The sequence below is a fragment of the Papaver somniferum genome, chromosome 10 (assembly GCF_003573695.1).
Source record: "Papaver somniferum cultivar HN1 chromosome 10, ASM357369v1, whole genome shotgun sequence".
Classification (NCBI taxonomy): domain Eukaryota; kingdom Viridiplantae; phylum Streptophyta; class Magnoliopsida; order Ranunculales; family Papaveraceae; genus Papaver; species Papaver somniferum.
Window position 1 is genome coordinate 114,309,694 of NC_039367.1, and position 22,011 is coordinate 114,331,704.

The 22,011-nt window shown below is 35.7% G+C and overlaps 1 protein-coding gene across 1 annotated transcript; it reads left to right on the forward strand.

Moving 5' to 3' along the window:
• The first annotated feature begins 919 nt into the window (after window positions 1–919).
• On the forward strand, window positions 920–6,999 carry LOC113319128 (calcium-binding protein 39). The gene is made up of 12 exons (XM_026567406.1): window positions 920–1,137; window positions 3,031–3,195; window positions 3,273–3,391; window positions 3,722–3,796; window positions 4,355–4,448; window positions 4,559–4,618; window positions 4,793–4,858; window positions 4,953–5,051; window positions 5,163–5,207; window positions 5,910–6,012; window positions 6,185–6,292; window positions 6,593–6,999. The coding sequence occupies exons 1-11, from the start codon at window positions 1,018–1,020 to the stop codon at window positions 6,268–6,270; spliced, it is 1,032 nt and encodes a 343-aa protein (XP_026423191.1). The 5' UTR covers window positions 920–1,017; the 3' UTR covers window positions 6,271–6,292; window positions 6,593–6,999.
• The last annotated feature ends 15,012 nt before the right edge of the window (window positions 7,000–22,011 follow it).

Consider the following 22,011-nt stretch of genomic DNA (forward strand, 5'->3'; position numbering starts at 1 on the left):
AGTTCAAAATTTGAAAAGTATCAGTTTTTCCCAAATTCTGATTTTTGGGCCATCGTACATTCGGGACTTTACAAAAAACATTATCCTCCGAATAATATAGTCGTGTTTAGAAATACCAACTTAATCGGTAGATAAAAATTTAAGTTTGCCACCGAATGTTTTATTCGGAGAGAATACGTGTATCGTTAGCAACCGATTGTAGTGCATCATTGATACGAAACCTCAACGGCCATATTTTCAGAAACCTCAACGGCCATATTTTCAAAAATTAGATCCGTTGGAAGGGTCGTCTAGGTTTTCCTCTCCACAAAAGTTTGGATCATTCAACATATACCCCAAATCGTCTTCTCTAAACGGTCGTGAACTCTCAACATTTTGTTCTTCGCCATGATTCTCACCTTCTTCTTCATATCCATCCATTTTTGTAGTGATAAAATGGGTTTTCCCTTTTTTCCTTCACCTTCTTCTCTATAACTCTAACAACTCAAAAATGAAAAAGAGATGGAAAAAATGAAACAAAAATCATTCTAATACTGCACCGACTACAATCGGAAGTCTGGCTAATATTTTGGCTTCCGATTGCAATCGGAGGATAACAATGTTATCATATCCTCCGAATATATAAGGGTAATTTCGCCATTACGAATTACGCGAGATAAGGACTGACTACATATTTCCTTTGGGTGACCTTTTTTGTTTTATTGTTGGCCCCTAAATCCTTTTGAGTGGCCACTAAAAATGCGAGGATAAATTACTAGGGGGTTATCGAATATACAACTCCCAAGAAAAATAAAGTGAGAATCCAAATTCAATCCGAGACTCCGAGTAATAAATGTGTCCCCTTAATTGAAAAACAGTGGATTAATCTTATTCACAACTAACGGTCCAGATACAATGATCATCGAAATGGCCAAAAATGAATCAACGACCTACTTCTCTGTCTGTATCAAGAGAAAGACGAAATTAAATCTAAGAGAAAAGAAAGAGGAGAAGCATCAGTGATCTAGTACCTAAGTCATGTCTTTTTTCTTCAAACCTTCAAGACCTAAAACTCCAACAGAGCTTGTCAAAGCAATCAAAGATAGTCTCGTCGCTCTGGACACCAAAACTGTTGTTGAAGTTAAAGCCCTTGAAAAGGTCAGATTTTTATTTCAATTTCTCAGCTCAAAATTAGATTTATTTGTTCCCATTGTCTATGTTAATCATGATTTGATCTTATTTTGGGGGTCCAATTTGATTATCAATTTTCGACATTGATCATATAAATCTTTACATTTATTGGTGTTTCCTAGCGTGTTTACAAGAAAATGTTTGTTATGAATAAGTGACAAAGAAATGTATGTGTGTTGAATGTGTTCATTTTCGGATAGGTAATTAGGGCAAAGATTCTGTGTACGTGTTGAGCTTTTTGAGTTTCGAAGCACATGAACTAGTTGCAGCTTGTTTTGGCACTCTCTCTAAATCTGCCATCAAGTGGAGGGCCTAAAACCTTTCTTCTTGTCAACCTTCTGCTTAAGTATGTTCCAAGTGTTAGAAAAAACGCTTTAAAAATACCAATTTTTCCATGGACTATGTTTTGCCCTTTAATTGTTTTTTCATTTGAATAGATAAAATAATAGTCCCACATTGACTAAAATCTAAAGAGTTTTAGACTTAAATACCATAAAATTGGCTATAAGGGCATGGCCCTTGGGTCATTAGACTTTTGTGCTTGGAGGGAAGGCCTAGACTAGGGCAAGGTTGCCTTTCCCGTACGCGCGGTGCTTCGCATAGAAGCACGCACGCCGCCGTCCGTCGGGTCGGGTGTGGGTTCATTAGATCCTATCTTTTTGCTGAAATTTTTGGTACGTGTTTTCCACACAAGTAGAAGAATCTTTTCTTTGTCTGTACGTGTTTTGTCCTGACTTCTTTGTCTGAACGTGCTTGTCTTGACTTCTTTGTCTGAACGTGCTTGTCTTGGCTTCTCTGTCTGTACGTGTTTTGTCCTGGATCCCTTGTCTACGTATTTGGCTTGGCAGCAACACACTGCTCCATGCCTGACAAAACAACTTTTCTTGCACTATCTTTAACCCAACATTACCAGTATTTCTGTCATAAGCATGGGTTTTCTTTCTTGTTTGTAACTACACAAACACTATATAAGAGAGTAGTTGTAAGCTCAGAAAACACACACCACAGAGAAACATCTCTTCTACTCTCCCTCTGTTTTTCTGTAAACATCTCTTCTACTGTTTTAAGTTCTGCCAAGCTCTAAGGGTACCCTCATTGTATGCTACATTGAGGGGTACTAACTGTAGTTGTATCCTGGAGGTGACTCGCCAACTGCTATAGCATCTCAGAGGAGTGGCAGGCGATATTGCCTTTAGGACAGCGTATCGTATACGTGCCTCTACATTTTCTGTGCATCTCCAGCAACATCGGTTTGAGCTAAGTATCTTCTTCTCAGTTACATTATTAGTAATTTACCCAACACTAAGACCTTTTATAGACTTAGTAGATATATTAGTTAAAGGAAACTAGAGTGTCAGGTGTTCCACCTTTCTCTTCTGAAGTTAGGCAAAGTCATGTTAAATTTTTAATTCTGTATCGAATGGACTCGAGCTGTATCCCGATCATCCCCTATAATGTTGTCAGCTTAACAATATAATAGTCAGCATTCATCAAAAAAAAAAAAAAAACTGCTTCCATTGGTGGGAGCTAGAGATCGGAGAGATTTTGTACTTATTTCTGGTTTAGGATACACTGCTTTGTGACTAAAAGGAATCACCTTTTTTAGTCACCGGAATAGGGCCTCCTCTAATTTGGCCAAACATTTCTTAAATAGATATTGTTGTGCCAATTTATCATAATTCATCCGTTCAAGTGTGAGTGTTTGATAATCAGACACTGTTGGTTAACTTGTGTATTAAAATATCAAGTGCTTCTAGGAGGGAGAGTACAAGGAAGTGCCGTTGTTCTAAGCTGTGATTAGTGTGGTTTGCATTCTCTTTGACGACGATGCTGATCTTTATATGTTTTCTTCAAAAACAGGCCTTAGAAGAAGTTGAGAAGAATGTTGTTGCTGTGAAACAAGCTCTTGCTGGAGATGGGGAGGTTGAACCAAATCCAGATAACGTGTCACAAATAGCGGTTGAGATTTGTAAAGAGGATGTTCTTGGCCTTTTCATTCACAAATTATCTATATTGGGTTGGGAAGTAAGAAACAAAACTGTTCTTAGTCACATGTTTCCTGTATCTAGTGTTTTTAACTTACATGATTATGTTTATTTTAGGCAAGAAAAGATTTAGCGCATTGCTGGTGCATTTTGCTTAGGCAAATGGTTGGATCTAGTTATTGCTGTGTGGAATATATTGAGAATCATTTGGAGCTACTAGATTTCCTTGTGGTTTGGTGAGTTCCTATTTCAATACATTAATTATATGTAAATTAGTCAAACAAAGCTTATTGCAGTTGGTATTCAGGGTGAGGATTTATGCGACCATCTGGTTTTGTTGAGGAATACCTATCCAAAGATAGATATTTGGCTGTCCCTGGAACTATACTGATTATAGTATATAACTAGTCTATTTCCCCTGAATTCAAAGAACTGGACAAGATTGTTCACGAATTGCACTTATCGCCTTATTTTACTGCAAGATACCCCCACACTTACTGTAATTTCTGAAGAATTTATATTTCTTGAGTGACGTCCTTACACTTATTGTGGTGTTCTCAAAACAGCTACGACAACAAAGACATAGCTTTGAATTGTGGGAGTATGCTGCGGGAGTGTATCAAATTCCCAACTCTTGCAAAGTAAGAAGTTATGCCTTTCAATTTCTGCATTTCTTGATACTGCTGCGACCTTTATTTGAATCAGTTTTATTGTAGCATACATAACAGTTGGAATTGTGTTGAAAAACTCAAAGTAAGAGATATTATTTTGCTCATGAACTAACACATCAGGCCCCTGAAATTTAGGCTGCTTCTGTCTTATCCCCTTTTGTTCCTCTGAAATAAATATATGAAGAGTATATAGTATGTCTTGCAAATAGTTGCATCAAAGGCTCAATAAGAAGAAACGGAACTGTTTAAGTTACTCATAGTAAAAGATTGGACATGTATGTTGTGAATAGAAGATCAAAACTGAGAATGTTGGAAGAAGAAAAAAAACAATATTGGTTGATTAGTTGTTTCGTGGTCAGTACAGAATTCCGCTCATGCTTTAAGATTCTATTTGTGTTCACAGATCTGTTTAATATTGTGGGTGTTGGTCTGTATTATTTTCGAGATCGTTCTCTTCCATGGAGTATTCTTAATTGACAAACAATCCTTGAATTTTCATTTTCTTAGATTCTTGTAGTGATCTTTCAGATATATATTGGAATCAACAAGCTTTGAGTTGTTCTTCAAGTACGTGGAGCTGCCTAACTTTGATGTTGCATCTGATGCTTTTGCTACCTTTAAGGTCTATACTGCTATTTACAGAATTTATATCTTGTTCACGTTCCAATAAAAAGATGACGGCCTTGTGCTTTCTATTCTCTGGAGTTGATGTTGATAAACAACCACTGGCAGGAATTGCTAACTAAACATGAAACTGCTGTCTCTGAATATTTGACTGCACATTACGAAGAGGTTAGTGATATTCTTTTCTATGCTTATTGTTATTCCAAACGAATCAGTGCTGGTCCAAAACAAAGTGTAATTATGTTATAACAAATCCGTCAAAAGACTCTTATCTTGATCTCAATACTCCGCGTTATGATGCTTTCATTTCTGTGTCTCATTTGGTATGGAAATAACTTTCAGTTCTTCGAGCTATATGAAAAACTCTTGACATCCCCAAATTATGTAACAAGACGACAATCTTTGAAGGTTAGTTGAGACTCTGATTTCTTTAATTCTACTGTACTTTAATTTAGTTTATAAGAAGACTAGAAGAGTTAATTACTGTTGTGTTGCCTCTCAGCTTCTCTCAGAATTCCTTTTGGAGCCTCCAAATTCCCATATAATGAAACGTTACATCTTAGAAGTTCGCTATTTGAAAGTTATGATGACACTGCTGAGGGTAATATGAAGTTTCGGTTATTCATCTAGTAAATTTCGTAAAGTTCCAGCTCTTTGATATTGGAAAAATTAATTTTGTATGTGGACTTATTGAAGTTGTAAAATTCTGCAGGACTCAAGCAAAAACATCCAGCTCTCTGCTTTCCACATCTTTAAGGTGCTTTTTTTTCGCTTTTCTCTGCATCTCTTGTATTCGGCTGGAACATTTTTTACTTTCGGTAAAATTTTTGGTCAAAATAGATAGTATAATCATATGAAAACTTAAGTTGCAAGTATAAGCTAAATTGCTTTCCAGTACATTGACAATTACAAAGCCAAAAGGCAACACTAAATTCGATTAGATTAACCCAGCATTCTGATAATCACTGGTCAACGTTTTGATCAGTGGACAAAGGAGGACAACAAAATGGATCCTTGTAACTGCCTAAGGATTAAAATTAGTACACTGCCATGGATTTGTAACCGCTCCTCATTGTCCAAGGACAGATAAATAATGTTCACCTATTCTTGGCGTCCATAACCCTCCTATGAGGAAGAACTCTAGAGTGGTTGAAGTGCAAAACCGCTGTGAAATGGGAATTTCCTTGCACTAGCACACTAGCAGTCCAGTGAAGTGAATGGTGCAGTGCAATTGCAAGAGACTGCCGAGGTTCCGTTTATTGTTCTTGGTGTATCACATTGCAATTGTGATGATAATGGTGCATTTGGGGGTCAAATGACTCCGTAGCAGTTGCTCTATCAGTTTAGAGGTGGTTTTGTGCGCGTGGTTTTTGAGCTCCAAAAATGTCGTATCACTATTACCTAATAGTGATTGGTTGACTCCTCATTTTTATTTTACTTGCTGTGTTTTGTTTTTCAGGTCTTTGTTGCTAACCCCAACAAGCCACGCGATATTATTGTAATTTTGGCAAAAAACCATGAAAGATTGCTAGCACTGCTTCATAATCTTTCCGTTGGTAAAGGTACTACTATATATGTTGTAGATTCAAATGGTGAAAGAAAGTCGGTGTCATGTTCAAACATATCTAGTAATTGACTGCCAGCTTTAATTTTCAATGGTATTATTTCCTGTTATTTTTCCCTTTTAGGATCCTTTTCAATATCTTTATCAGTTCACTTTTTCCTCCATATTAGGCAACGAAGACGAACAGTTTGAAGAGGAAAAGGAGCTTATTATTAAGGAAATTGAAAGAATATCTCGCATGCCAAATATCGTGTGATGCCTCTATTAAGTGATCTAGGGTATGCGTTTTCTCCTTTTCCTTCGCTTTTTGTTATTGGCAGACCATGGATCATCACTTCTAGACTTTTTGACATATTTTTCTATGATTTACAAATGATTCATTCAATATATTTCTTTGTAAATTGTGCATATTAACAAACATGCAACAGGTGTTCATATTTTCTGTGGGTAAGGAGCTTGGGTCATTAATCTATTACATATATGTTCATCTTGGTTGTATTAAATAGGTTGTCAATAATTGAATTCAATATGTCTAATTTATTTGTTTTGATCAGTGTCCTTCAATGTTGTTAATTCAGGTAAACAGAGGTTTTGCGTTTAGATCCTATAACTGTGCCAACTAAGAAGCTAAAGGCTGGCATTGATACAGGTTACTAAAAGACGGTGACAACCATGTGCTTATTGTATGCAACTGCAGTTGATCTTGCATGACTATAAAACTACCATGTTATGCTATTTGTGTGCCAAATTCAGGTGTTTAAAACCATGGGTTGAAGTCTGAGTTTTAGGGTTCTGTTGGTTATGTAATGTATGAAACACATGTTAGCATCTCTGGCCATCCAACTTCAAAACAATGACATGTTCCTTTTCTTTCGAGGTAATTAATATTTCTGCAAATATTTGGACAAAACCAAGTCACTGAAAGCTTTATTGTGCTTGTTTTGTAACCCTTACCGTGCACTGAATTTGTTTTCTGCTAGACGAAGGATAAATACCATATGTTTTTCTAAAATGCAATTACTGTTGTGTAGGCAGGCTATACACAATGATGAGCAAAATAATGTAGCTTAGTGGGTGGGAAGATGTTATTCAATATGGAAAATACTTGACACAGAGTACAACTTATAAATGATCAGTCACTAGTCTCTAGTGACCTAGTCTATGGAATACCAATCCCAAGTTCTACAGTTTTAGTTCAACAACTGCTTATCTATGACATCTATACTCGTCTTTCCAAGAGAAAAAAAAAATACTTAAGCAATGCAAGAAGGTGGGATCTGGTGGCCATAAGAAGTTCCCTCGACATTTGAACATGAAGATGTTGAAACTCGACTGTTACCTTTGTACGATAGATGGATATTATGGAGCTTAAAATTCCGACATGGTACTCGACTGCTACAAGAGAGATCCACGGCTAGTTTTGTTCCTGATGTACCCCATATGTCTTTAAAAGTTAAATCACGAATATGAACTTGCGAAGGAGACTGTTGGGAAAAGGGAAATTTATTTTGTTAGTACATATTAACAATATCTTTACTGATTAGTTCTATGAAGAAAGAAGGCATAAATACGTACCCGGTTACCGCAAGACCCCGATGGGCAATAATCTTGATCAATGATGATCGGATTATGGACATTATCCATGAATATATGTTCAAAAGTAAAGTTCCTGGCAATGCTAGGAGGAGGAGGAGCCCAAGTTTTGATCCTTAAGCCATTATCAGTACCTTTTAACGTAGAATTCCTTACAATTAAACCCACAACATCTTCTTCGTTGGGGTATTTGCCGAGACTGCCAACACTTATACCATGTCCAGGTCCACAGACAATCTTAGAAATATAAGTATCGAAACTGCCAGGGCCTATCGAAATGCAATAATCGCCTGTGCTTATATGGGAATCATAAACAGTAACTTCATTTGAATGTCCCATATGAATCCCATCGGTATTGGGGCTGTCGTCTGGTGCAGTGATGTCAAGAAATTTGAACTTCAGTTTCTTGCAACCAAATACGTTTATGTGAAAGGCTTTGCTGTTGATGGAACGTATTCGCTGAACTAATCCATTCGTCACAAAGTCAAATCTGATTGACTGCAAAAACAAGACGTCAAGCTATGATTTTTTTAACAAATAGACAAAAGAGATTATAAACAAAAATTCTCATCACCAAAAAGTGAGAACCATTATAAACTGTAGTTTCCAAACACAAGATTTGGCCGAGAGATATCTCAGGGGAAGGCCGTCTGAACAATAGAAGAAAATGTGATTTATTCACCACGATTCAGAATTGATACAAAACACGCCACTTCTTTTACTAATAGCAACATGGCGTGTTTCAACCTGTTAGAATACGGGCATCCAAATCAAAACCAATTGACAATGAGTGGAGAGGTCCTAAGAGATTATAAACCGCAGGATCTTAATTGCCCATACAATGTGGGACTAATAATCTGAACACGCCCCCTCACGTGTAGCCTCGTTGGGTCTAACACGTGGACAATAAATCGGGTGACGCGGAGTAAAGGTGCGGTCAACTGACTCGACACAAATAGCCTGCTCTGATACCATGTTAGAATACGGGCATCCGACTCAAAATCAATTGGCTATGAGTGGAGAGGCCCTAAGAATTATAAATCGCAGGATCTTGGATTGCCCAGACAATGTGGGACTAATAATCTCAACACGCCCCCTCACGTGTAGCCTCGTTGGGTCTAACACGTGGACAATAAATCGGGTGACGCGGAGTAAAGGCGCGGTCAAATGACTCGTCGCAAATAGCCTGCTCTGATACCATGTTAGAATACGGGGCATCCAACTCAAAACCAATTGGCAATGAATGGAGAGGTCCTAAAAGATTATAAACTGCAGGATCTTAATTGCCCATACAATGTGGGACTAATAATCTCAACACAACCATTCATTTCCTTTATAAGTTCGCCGTTGGGAGACGTTTGTAGGTCGTTTTACCAAATCTGATTTAGGAGGCATAAATTCCAAGCTTAATGAATCAAAATAAAGCAAAAGATACATACAACGGGGAGATTTCTGCAATTATGGGTGCATTTCCTGTACTTCGAAGCTGAGGCTCCTTGACCATCAAATGTGCCACCACCAAAGATTCTGAGACCGTTTATATATTGAAATCTAATCCAGCTATCCTCGTTATTTTTTGATAGACCATACGGTGCTATCAATGATCCTTGAACTTGAACCATCATATAACCTTTGCATGGACCAACAAATGCCATGGTCCCACCACCATGTATCTTCCCTTTGGTATATATATCCTAGCTTTTCCTCTCCATTGACATGCCTCTTTCCAAGCTTGTTGGAAAACCTGCAGATTCCAATGTCCAGGGAAATCAACATTTCTCTGGGTTCTTAGAATGGAAGAAAAAAAAAATAAAAAAAAATCCGTATATCGTATATGTTTGTGGGAATATTAATAGTGTTTTTTGGAGTCATTTTTACCTTGGTGTCATCTCTCTTGCCATCAGCAACTGCTCCATATTTTCTGACGTCGAACACCCTGACTTTTGTAGAGGCTGATTTTGCTGCTGTTACAGACAAGAGAAACGACAACAGACAGCAAGTCCTAAGAAGCAAACCTAATAAGCTCTTTGAAATCATTTGGCTATGCATTTCTATAAGCTAGTTTGATTTGCTTAGAACTAAGTCAGAAAAATGTTATTTTGAGTATCTCTAAATCTATTGTTAGCGAAGTGATTTATATAAAAAAACATAAAGATATTTGGTAAAATAGATAAATTTGGTATATTATCTTTGTATTAACTGCTGTTAGTTAAAATCTGAATGTTTGATTTGACTTTTATTAGTTGCTATCTTTAACTGTGCTTTTGTACTATTTTCTCACAGTCTAACTTAATTTTATTTACATATTTAATTTAATGAAATTTGGAAAATATATATGCATAACTTTACTAATTTATTGTATATTTATTTTATTTTATTTTTGACTCAAGAAGGGAAAATTTTATTAAAAAACCAATACATTATTAAGGAAGTAATGGTATTGGTGAAGCAAAATACAAGAACTCAAAAACCAAAAAATTACATAGGCGATAGGCTTAATGAACCACTGCCTCCCAATTCTGAAGAACCATATCCAAGGTGATGCCTTCAAAAATTTGAGTGCCCACGCACCAATAGTAAATCAATGTTTTTACTCTATCTTTTAAATTTTCTACTGAAGTGCATCTGCCATTAAAAGTTCTTGAATTTCTTTCAAGCAAAACATCCCACCAAACAGCAAAAGAAATTATGTCCCAAATCTTGATTTTTAAACTTACATTCTTCCCTTTCTTTCTTCTCCATTCCCATAGAGTATCTCTTACACTGCCTTGGAACACCCATTGAAGATTGTAGTGACTTAAGAAATAAAACCACATCTCCCTAGTTATGTCACAATGCAAAAACAAGTGTTGGTTTGATTCAACACTTTTCTTGCATAACAGACAACCATTCACATTATATGTGTTCCTCACACAATCCATTGTTGGTGCATCATTGTAACAGAGACACCATACAAAGAAAATCACCTTCTGTGATATTTTTGGATTCCACACACTCTTATAAGGAAAAACTAACAAACCATCCTCCTCCAAAGACTTATAACACTCTGCCTCTAGGAACTGTTTTGTACCATTCTGCCAAACCCTGTGATCCTGACCTTCACCTATATTAAAAGTTACTAGCAAATTCAACAGATGAGCTATGTCTTCTATCTCAGCTTCCCTTAAATTCCTGCAAAATCCAAAATTCCAGTTATTTCCTGCATTGTCATCTAACAACTCCTGAATAGTAGCATCTTGCAATCTGCTCAAACTGAATAAATTTGGGAATATAGCTTGTAAAGACTGATCAGTCAGCCAAATGTCCTTCCAAAACAGAACTCTATCACCACTGTACACCTGTAATGTTGAATTTTGCTCCACATGACTCCTACTCTTCAGAATGCCAGTCCACAAACTTTTCCCAACTGATTTATTAGTAGTGTTTGGGAGAAAAGAATTCTCATTACCACCAAATTTAAGTCTCACAATTTTTCTCCATAATGCTTTTTGCTCATTACCATATCTCCATATCCATTTGGCATGTAAAGACCTGTTCATTAATCTTAACTTCTTAATTCCAGTGCCACCCCCTTATTTTGGTAAATTTAAACAGAAAACGGGTGAAAACATTACTAGTTAAACAGAAAATGATACCTTTCGGTGACAAAGCTGGTGAGGCCAGCTCTATCTTGGTTTAGAAAATTAATACAGAAAATTAATAATACAGCTAGGTGGAAATCCTTAAAAGTTGTAGGTTGCACTATTTTTTTTGAAAATAAGGAAATATACCACTTGCAGAGAAAGCTAATCTGCAGATTTAGACTCATTTGGAACTGACTCGGATTGATCCGTCCGTCCGATGGATGAATCTATATGATTAACCTCTATTGTTAAGGATACAAAGTCGGAATTCGTATTACAGATATCATAAGCTTTGATAATGTCAAAAGATATTGTTGAATTAAAAACATAGGTGCATCATGAAACCAAGAAAGCATTTAAACTTCATTTCTTCCTTTTCTTGCCAAGAGATCAACTACTTTGATTGCTCTTTTGTCCACAAATTGAAAACCCGCAAAAGATACTAGTTTTTTTCCATCATCTTAAGTTCCTCTAGAGTTGCTACACATTGCCACTGGATTTTTGTTTCCTTGCCTTGTAAGTACATAAAAGGTTGCTTGATTGCCTCCTTCCCGCCCTTTGTTTGACCAGATTTTGCAGATTGTTTGTGATGGTCCAACCATAGTAGTTAATATCGTGTATCAGTATCGTATTGGCAGGGTCCGGTACACTTATACAAAAGATTATATCGGTTTTTATCGGTGATACATCATTAAGACCAATAATTTTAAATATTTATAAATATTTCAACCTAAAAAGTCGGTGCCATATGATGCATTAATTCTCAAGATCAAAGACTTCACAGTATAAATTCAATCACATTCCACTATCATTAAGAAAAATGAAATACTTGGAAATTTCTTAGAGGATATGATTAGGACAAAGGGTTATGTTAGAGCACTGCTCGGTCGAACTCGCAAGCGTTTCTATCTCAAGCTTGTTTCTCAAGTTTAGTTGTCAAAACTGTAAGTCTTGATTTCTAGTCTACTTATAGCCATGTCTCGGATTAGGATAGAATGTATAGTTGAGCTTTAGTCTTCATGGCATTCATCGATTGAAGAAGAAAAACTACTAAAAGGAGCTTGTGGAACTTCATCAACAAAAGGTATGTGGAGACTTGAACTCAACCATCACTTAGAAGTCTAATTCTATTATATCTCCTATTGAGACAAAAGTCGTATAGCTATATAGACTTTACTTTATACACATTTGATATTTCGAGCTGAGTTTAACTCGCTTACATATTTCTCGAAATATGTGTTGGTAAGCTTTCACTTTAACCAAGTTCATCTTTATTTTTGACGAAAGTCAAAATATGATCATGTGAAAATCTCCTGGTAAGATCTTATATGATTCGTGTGAGACAATCATTTGATGTAGACTCGGAATGTTTCGTATTGATCACTCGATCACTTGAAAATTGCTTTGAAGCTAATAGTTTGTGTGAGACAGTTATTCCCGTCTTTTAAGAATGTTTCAATAATTGAAATGGGAGTTTAGAACGATTAACCATTGATTAGATATAGCACGGTATGCGTACTTGATGCTAACTGTTGCAAGTTATTCAAAGTTTGGGAACCATAGTATGCATACCCGTATGTGTACTGGTTTGATAGTTGAAGTCCGTGAACTTTAGTATGCATACCCACATGCGTACCGGCCTAACAGTTCAAGTCCTGGAATTCAATTGAGTTTGGTTGTGTACGACAGTATGCGTACCCGTTCGCATATAAGGGAAAACTCTATCAACTAGGAAACCTAATCCCCACACCTCTTGTGTGATACTAGTTGTGACTAGAGTCGATTCTCCTTTAAACTAGGTTTTTCTAAAACCATTATAGGTTAACGACTTAAAGACTTCATTGGGATTCTGAATCCAGGACCAACTATTTTCTCTGTAGTTACGTGTTCTCATCTTACTTTGTTCTATCGTATTGAGTACTATCTTTTCTAAGATTTGCTCGAGATTCAATCTCCGGTAGGTAAGATAAAAAGTAGTCATAAACATCTTCGTCTCATCGTTTGTAATTCCACAATATCTTGTTCCGCTTCCATACGGTTAAGATCAATATGAGGTGATTGATATTACCAGGCTGTTCTTCGGGAATATAAGTCTGGTATATCAATTGGTTCATGTTCACCTTGATTTATCAAAAGACGGAACAAAAAACTCATAGGTATTTATGTGGGAGACAGATTTATCTATTCAAACTTTTCTATGTGAGACATATTTGTTTATCAAGTCTTCGACTTTGGGTCGTAGCAACTCTTGGTTGTGGGTGAGATCAGCTAAGGGAATCAGGTGCGTAGAGTCATGCTGGGATTCAGAGGCGTAAGGAACACGACTGTACCTTAATCAGTGTGAGATTGGTTAGGGCTCAACTACATTCCAGTCCGAAGTTAATTTATATTAGGCTAGAGTCTGTAGCGGCTTAATACAGTCTGGTGTTCAAATCTGGACTAGGTCCCAGGGTTTTTCTGCATATGTGGTTTCCTCGTTAAAAAAATTTCTGGTATTTGTGTTATTTCTTTTCCGCATTATATTTTCTATATGATTGAAATATCACAGGTTGTGCGTAGTTCAATCAATTAGATAATCCAACCTTTGGTTGTTGATATAAATCGATTGACACTTGAACATTGGTCTTTGGGACCGTTCAAGTTGTTTCTCATAATAATCAGGCTCGCGGATTTCTACCTGTTTGATTTGTCGGTTACATTGAGAAACATAGATATAACTCTTGGATGTATTTTCCTTGATTGACTCTGACTGTCTAGTTAATTCTCTTGGAAGTATATTGGAGTTACTCCATACAAATTGCCTAAACGAATTATTAGGTGTGGTTGTTAGACCCCCGTTTTTTCAAGTTATGTTTACAAATTTTCATCTATATATAATTTATTCTACCAAATTACCCTTGCCGATATTATCAGTGTACCAGTGTACCCGATATATCGGTTTGTACCGGCCGATACAAGCGTTTTTATCGTTCAATCATTGTATCACCGATATTAGATATCGTATAGTTTTTTCCGATACATGATAGAAACCTATAATATCGACCGATACAACCGATATTGACTACCTTGGGTCCAACTTGTCGTCTGTAGAAAGGCTACAACTTCTGCTTCTTCAGCTGAGGAAATCCTGTAACTTCCCATTCCTGACCCTTTGAATGTACCTATCCAGTTGCGCATGATGAAGCCAAAACCAGCATCAGTCTTAGCAGATATCCAGGATACATCACAATTAGGTTTATAAGGATTGACAGATGGAAATGTCTAATAAATCTTAGGCTATAATTTGTTTTTGCATTAGTGTTCTACGATGTTCAGGATTCTTGGATGCCAATAATCTTAATGTTTTGTCATATCTAATGCTAATTGCTCTGGGATCCTGTTTCTGTTCTCAAAGATTCTAAGACACCCTTCTTTCCAGATAAACCAACATTTAGTGGAAGCTAAGTCCATTGAGATTGTATCCAAATACCATTTCATCCATTCATTGTATATCTAGGAAATAATTATTAACTGAGTTTGATTTAGAATATACTCCCTGTGAAGGCATAAGAGGTAAGTTCCATATTGTTCTTGCATAGACACAATCAAAGAACAAGTTGACTCTTCAGCCTGCTGAGAAAACACACATTTCTTGTCGACTTCCATTACTGATCCCAGCTTCTGTTTTGTAGGCAATGTATCTTGTAGACATTTCTAGATGAATAATTTGATCTTCTGGGATATTTCCATACTCCATAAACCTTTCCATAACCTTTTAGTTTTGGTAGAAACTAAACCATATTGGTTTTGAAGTTTAGCATACAGAGATTTCACTGAAAATTCTCCATTTCTAGTCAAGGTCCATCTGATTTTTTCCCCTCCAGTTTTCCATTCTTAGTTAAGTAGAGTCTAATATTCAAAATTTTCTTAACCAATGAGTTTTCAAAAACAGAATTTTGCAAGTCAATATTCCACCTTCTAGTGTCACTGTCAATTAACTGTGATACAAGTGTTATGTTTGAGTTTCCTCTAGGAACAAATTTTGCTAGAATCTTCTCCACGCTTGGTAACCATCTACCTCTCAAATGTTTATGGAAGTGCCATCACCCACTTCACAAATACTGTACTTTTTGATGTGTTCAATTCCATATCCAAGAAGCTTTTGATTTCTTCTTTGAATGGAGGGCTCCCGTTTTTTAAAAATATTTACCTTTTAAAATTTGTGCCCATAGGTCATCAAGATGACTTAATAACCTCCAAGGTATTCTTCTAATCATAGATTGGTTAACTTTATTAGCTTCTTTGAAACCTGATCCTCCCTGATTCACTGGTCTACACAGAAATTCAAAAGATTTGATGTAGATTCCTTTAGAGTTAGTGTGTTTTCCCCACCAGAAGTCTCTATGAATGTCATTTATTCTCTATTAAATTTTTTTAGGCGGAACAAAACAACCCATACTAAATATGGCCATGCTTGATAAGATAGATTTGTTCAACACTATTTTACTAGGCTGAGATAAAAAATTCCTAACCAACTTTTGATCTTTTGTTCCATTATACTATAATGTTACCAAAAGCTTTCAGTTATAAACAGGGGAACTCCCGCATGTGTGTCTTTTTTGTTGATTTTTTTTTTATTTTCAAAGTCTAGAGATGATACCTTTACGTTTATTGTGGACTTTAATATTTCCATATTTTGAGAAGTTAATAACTTTCCTAGAAGAAATATTGAACATATTGATAGCATCTAAAATATTTTTACAACTTCCTAAGTCAGCCTTTGTAAATAAAAGAAGATCATCAGCAAAGAACAAATGTGAGATTGGTGTTGATTTTAGGTGTCAGTTTAACTCCTTGGATTTTTTTAACTATTTCTAGTTGACATAGTAAGCATGAGGAAGTTTCCATACGAAGAATGAAAAGATAAGGGGATAAAGGATCCCTTTATCTATTCCCCCTTGAAGGTTTGAATTCTTTACAAGGGTTGCTATTGAGAAGTGTTGCAACGGTGGAAGAAGAAATACATTGAAAAATTAACTCACGCCACTTTTCAGAAAATATGAAAGCTTTTAGAGTCTGAATCAAAAAAATTTATCTAACCTTGTCGAAAGCTTTAGATGTATCAATTTTAAGGCCTGTATTTCCAGTTTTCTTTTTACTTTTCTTCATAGAATGCACAACTTCACGAGAAACAATAATGTTGCCAAAATATGCCTTGATGAAAGAAAAACAGATTGTAAAGGTGATATTATTGTTTCCTAGGTTTTTTTTAATCTGTTAGCCATTCTTTTACAATTACTTTGTAAGGGGTATTACATAGACTAATTGGTCTGAAGTCTGCTGGTGATTTGGGATTCTTAGTTTTCGGAATAAAAACAAGCAGGATTTATTTAGATCTCTGTTTGGTTTTGAAAAAATATTGTATTACTTCTACCAACTATGGACCTATAATGTCCCAGTTATGTTTAAAAATGCTCACCAGGAATCCACCTGGAACTGGCGCTTTATTAGATTTGAGTTTTTTAACCACCTCCCATATTTTTTTCTGGAGATGGGATATCAGTTAAAGCCTTATTCTCTTCCATGAATATGCATAGTTGGATGTGAGAAAAAAAATCTCCTCATCAGTATTCGAAGATGAATCCGAAAACAAATCAGGGAAGTAACACATCCTCTATTTCGATTCTAGAAGTGACTACCTTATCATTTTTTATCTTGAACGCAATCAATATGATTTCTCTTTCTTCTTTTTAGAGTGGTTAAGTGAAAAAATTTAGTATCCTTTTCCCCAAGGCAATTGTGTTGTTTCTAGATTGTTGTTTGGCAATTTCCTCCTGAGTATCATACAAAATTTTAAGTTCTAGTAGCTTTTTGTTTATTAAATTTGTGTTTGAAGCTCCCGAAGGTTTTGTCGATAAGTTTTCAATGATTTTTAGCAATTTTTTAATTTTTTTGTGTGGTTTCCTCCTTACCTTTTTCTGCAGCCTGGACTTGTGCAATTCAATCATGTTTTCCTCACGGTAATTGACCCATCTTAATTAAAACTAAAAAGATTAGGATCTTCCTGAGATGCAGAAAAACTTGGAGGAATTGGATCTTCCTTAGATGTAGAAAAAGGTGAAGCTTCACTTCTGAAGGAAGAGTTTCATTTGATGCATGAGATGAATGAGAAGATTCAATCGAAACAGAAAAGTCATAAAAAGTAATACAAAATGTTGGTTTAAGTAGATCACTATGCGACGGGAGGTCTTATCCAGGAGTAAAGAACTGTTCAATTATTTCTTCAATCTGAATGATTTCATTCTCCAATGGAATGAAATCATCTGTCCGAGATAGTGAGGATAAGATCTGATTGACTACGTCTTGTAGAAGACCCGAGTTGCTTATCTTGAAATCTGAATCATAAATTTATTGGTAAGGAGAGAAAGGTGTGAAAAGAGGTTGTTTAGGAGATTCCCAAACTCCCCGCCTTTTGCCCAAGATAAAAACTCAAGAAATCGAAATCCTCCCCCTTTCCTTCATTGTGGATAAAATAAGCACATAGCTATCTGAAGGTTTTGAGAAAAAAATTCTTGGAATTGAAGGACTGAGTCAGGGGAGTGAAAAGCAAAGGCGAGTCATTTGCCACGTCAGAGACCGTTTGTCTATCTATTTTCTCGTTAATGAACACTTTGAAATCTGATGCCCAACTTTGAGATTCTTCCTCTGAATCTGAGTCTGGGTCATTATTATAAATACTTTCAAGAGGAGGGTTGTGTTTAATAACACAAGTGTCTTCAATGTGATCTAAACGAATTACAGAAGTTACATACTCTATAGGGCATGTCCACATAAGTAAATGCTACAATGAATTCCGGGTGATGGCCGTTTTGACTCTAGCAAAAGTAGTCAAATGCTTTTCAATATTAATATCAATCTAAGCAAAAACATCCCGACCATGATCATGGATGGCATTTGTAGGAGATATCCTAGATACAAAGCCTAAATGAGTTTCAATTTGAGCTATGATGTACTCATTGTAATGGAAATAATGCAAGTATAAAAATTTTACCCAAACTGCAATTGGTTTTAGGATGTTTCTTTCAATTTTTATCCCTGGATACCATCTTGCCAAAGGAAATGCATCTCCATACAAGTGCCAAGGGACATTTATAAGGATTCCAATCATGGTATAAAGAACACGTTAAAACCAATTTGTTTAACTTTGAAAAGAGTATTTTTACCCTATCTAAATTTTAAGGTTCTAGCAATGTTAGTTTTGTTGAAGATAGACGTTGAGAAAATCATATCAATGATTGAGTTCTCATGATTAAAACCCTTAACAGCAGGGACAAGGAAATGTAAGATTTGAGCTTTCAAAATTCTTTGTTTGGTAGTATCTTTTCCTATAGGTATAGGTTGCGCTTGCATTTGATTCGAGGCCCAATGAAATTACTGCATGGTTGGTTTATTTCTTACATAATTTAAGTGACGCAATTCTGGAGCTGGTATAAGCTGTTAGAGCACTGCTCGGTCGAACTCGCAAGCATTGCTATCTCAAGCTTGTTTGTCAAGTTTAGTTGTTTTTGACCTAGCAAAAAAAAAGTCAAGTTTAGTTGATCAAAACTATATACTTGATTTCTAGTGTACTTATAGGTATGTCTCGGATTAGGATAGAAGTGTGTAGTTGATCTTTAGACTTCACGGCGTTCACCAATCGAAGAAGAAGATCTACTGAAGAGCTTGGAGGAACTTCATCAACAAAAGGTATGTGGAGACTAATAATTATCTTTCACTCAGAAGTCTATTCTATTCTATCTTCTAAAGAGACTATGTCGTATATCTACAAAGAATTTTACATTATACACAAATTGAAATTTCGAGCCGAGTTTATCTCGTTCATATATTTTCTCGAAATATGTGTTGAAAGCTTTTAGTTTTAGCTTAAACTTCATCATCTACTTGACGAGTTTAGTTAGAAACAATTTATTTGTTGGAAACCAAATATTAAGTCAAGATGATTATGTGAAAATTACCTTGAACATCTTACATGAGTTGTATGAGACAATCATTTGATGTTATCTTGGGAAGTTTCGTATTGATCGATTAATCACTTGAAAATTACTTGAAGCTAGTGGTATGTGTAAGATTACCATTGTTGTCTTCCAAGGATGTTTCAATGATTAAATGAGAGTTTAGAACGACTACCAATGCCTGGATATAACATAGTATGCGTACCTAGTATGCGAACTGTGAAGTTTTAGTTCAAGTACGGAACTCTTGTTTGCGAACTGTGTTTACGAACTGGTTTATCTGTGAAAATTCCGGAACTGTGGTTTGCGAGCAGTGTTTGCGAACGGCAAGACTAGGCTAAGTCCGAAACTGTGGTTAGGTTCTAAAATCGGTAAGTATGACAATTCATACTCGTGAACTCAGGTTCGTTTGCGAACTAAAGTCCCTAGAACTTTAATGAAATAAGGTATATGAACTTGTTTTGCAAACCGTGGCATTATGTTCATGAATTGGTTCTTGTATAATTACTTTGTATAACTATAAACCGAACCGAATATGTTTCAAATTGTTCATGGATATTTCTATGAGATAGTGAACATCTGAACAACTCTCTTCAAGTACATTTAGATTCATTTGATTATCTATCATGATTGATTGATCATCATATTTGATCTAGAAGTGTTAGATGAATATGGCTAAACTGAAAGTGTTCATATGGCTAACTTCGGTTAACTGTTATTGAGTCAACATGTTATACACGTTTAGGTACAGTTCATCCATATCTAAATATAAGTATATTTCATTCGTATGTATCGAGCTAATACCATCTAACGGTGGAGATTGATTGCTTATTTTCTAAGCAGACTTAGCTTGAATCTTAAATCAGAAGTTCATCTAACGGTGAATATCAATTACTTTGTTACTAAGATATCTTAGCTTTGATTGTAAGCAACCCTGATTTGAAAGACTATATAAGGGAGAACTCTATCATATGAGAAACCTAATCCCGACACTCTCGTATGTCCTAGTTGCAAACTAGAGTCGATTCTCCATTAACCCAGGTTTACAGTTATTCTGAAAACCATTATTAGGGTTAACGACTTAAAGACTTCATTTGGGATTCGTGAAGCCAGATCCAACTAGTTTCTCTGTAGTTACGTATTCTGATCTTATTTTTTCTATTGTATTGAGTTTAAGATTTTCACTAGATTTATCTCCGATAGGTAAGATATAAAAAGTAATCACAACAGTTCTTTGTCTCAGACTCTTGTAATTCCGCAATAACTTCTTTTGTTAATCAGTTAGGTTATTCTGAGGTAACTAATATTTATAGGTTGCTCTTCAAGAGTATAAGACCGGATTATTAGTTGAGTTTCTTGTACACCTTGATCTTTATCTTAAGACGGAAACAACAACCAGAATAGACTTATCTGTGGGAGACAGATTTGTTTTTAAGTCTTTGACTTTGGGTCGTAGAAACTCTTAGTTGTGAGTGAGATCAGCTAAGGAATCCAGTGCGCAAAGTCCTGCTGGGATTCAAGAGGCGTAAGGAACGCGACTATACCTTAATCGGTGTGAGACTTGGTTAGGGATAAACTACATTCCAGTCTGAAGTTAACTTGTATTAGGCTAGAGTCTGTAGCGACTTAATACAGTGTGGTGTTCAAGTCTGGACTAGGTCCCAGGGTTTTTCTGCATTTGAAGTTTCCTCGTTAACAAAATTTCTGGTATCTGTGTTATTTCTTTTCTGCATTATATTTTGTTTATATAATTGAAATATCACATGTTGTGCGTAGTTCAATCATAGTTGATAAATCTGACCTTGTTTGTTGGATATGACTTGACTGACACTCGAACATTGGTTTTTGGTATCATCCAAGTCATTTTCATAACAATCAGGTTCACGGATTTCTATCTCTTTGATTTACTGAATGTGTTGAGAAAGAGATAAAGCTCTTTAATATTTATTCTGATTAAGACTCAATAACTTTGTACTTTCAGATTTATATTGGAGTTTATTCCATGCAGATTGCCGAGCGAAATAGTTGAGTGTGGTTGTTATACCCCCGCGTTTTCATAAGCTACTAAAAAAAATAGTTGTTGTTGTTAGCTTCAATGACTAGAGTAGATGTTTTTGATTGTAGCCCCGCGTTCCACTAGTTTACTAATTCGTTAAGAGAATTATGAATAAATTGACTAAAAATAAAATGCGTATAAGTAGATGTGATGAAAATACATCTTTTTGATATTTTAACTTGAAAAAATCTTTGGAGAAATACCGACAACCTAATTCGAATATAAATGGATCTTTGATTTTATATTTATGAGTTGAATTTTATTCTGAGTTTGAATCCTGACCATCTGCACCGTAGAGTCCTGAAATGTCCAATTTTGTGTTTGACTCGCACTCAAATAACTGACCAGTCCTAACTCGTTAACAGTTATATAACTAATCAATGGTTCACATGAAACGTGTTTATCGGGACAGCTTAGACACCAAAACCATCAACTGAACCGTTAATCAACGGTAATGATTTGTTAAAATCATTAGCCGAGCCTTTATCAGTGGTCAACTTGAGATTGGATCAGTTTTGCTTATCCAGTTAGGGTCTTGTGCAACCTTAACTACATTATAGCGAAGTTTCACATAGTATGCGAAAGTGTAAAGGATTAATTCAATGAGTATTTAAAATTGTACGAGGTATAAGGTTTGTTGCACTTACAGTTTTCGTCGTTAACAAAATCTTCTGTGAGTGCTTTACTTATTTTCCATATTATATTGTTTATCTTTATTTTTCCCTATAAGATCA

Excerpts from the sequence above, each read along its gene's own strand:
- LOC113319128 (XM_026567406.1), top strand. The coding sequence starts at position 1,018 with ATGTCTTTTTTCTTCAAACCTTCAAGACCTAAAACTCCAACAGAGCTT. Across the intron at positions 3,392-3,721 it reads CTAGATTTCCTTGTGGTTTG|CTACGACAACAAAGACATAG; the intron begins GTGAGTTCCTAT and ends TTCTCAAAACAG. Across the intron at positions 4,859-4,952 it reads CAAGACGACAATCTTTGAAG|CTTCTCTCAGAATTCCTTTT; the intron begins GTTAGTTGAGAC and ends GTTGCCTCTCAG.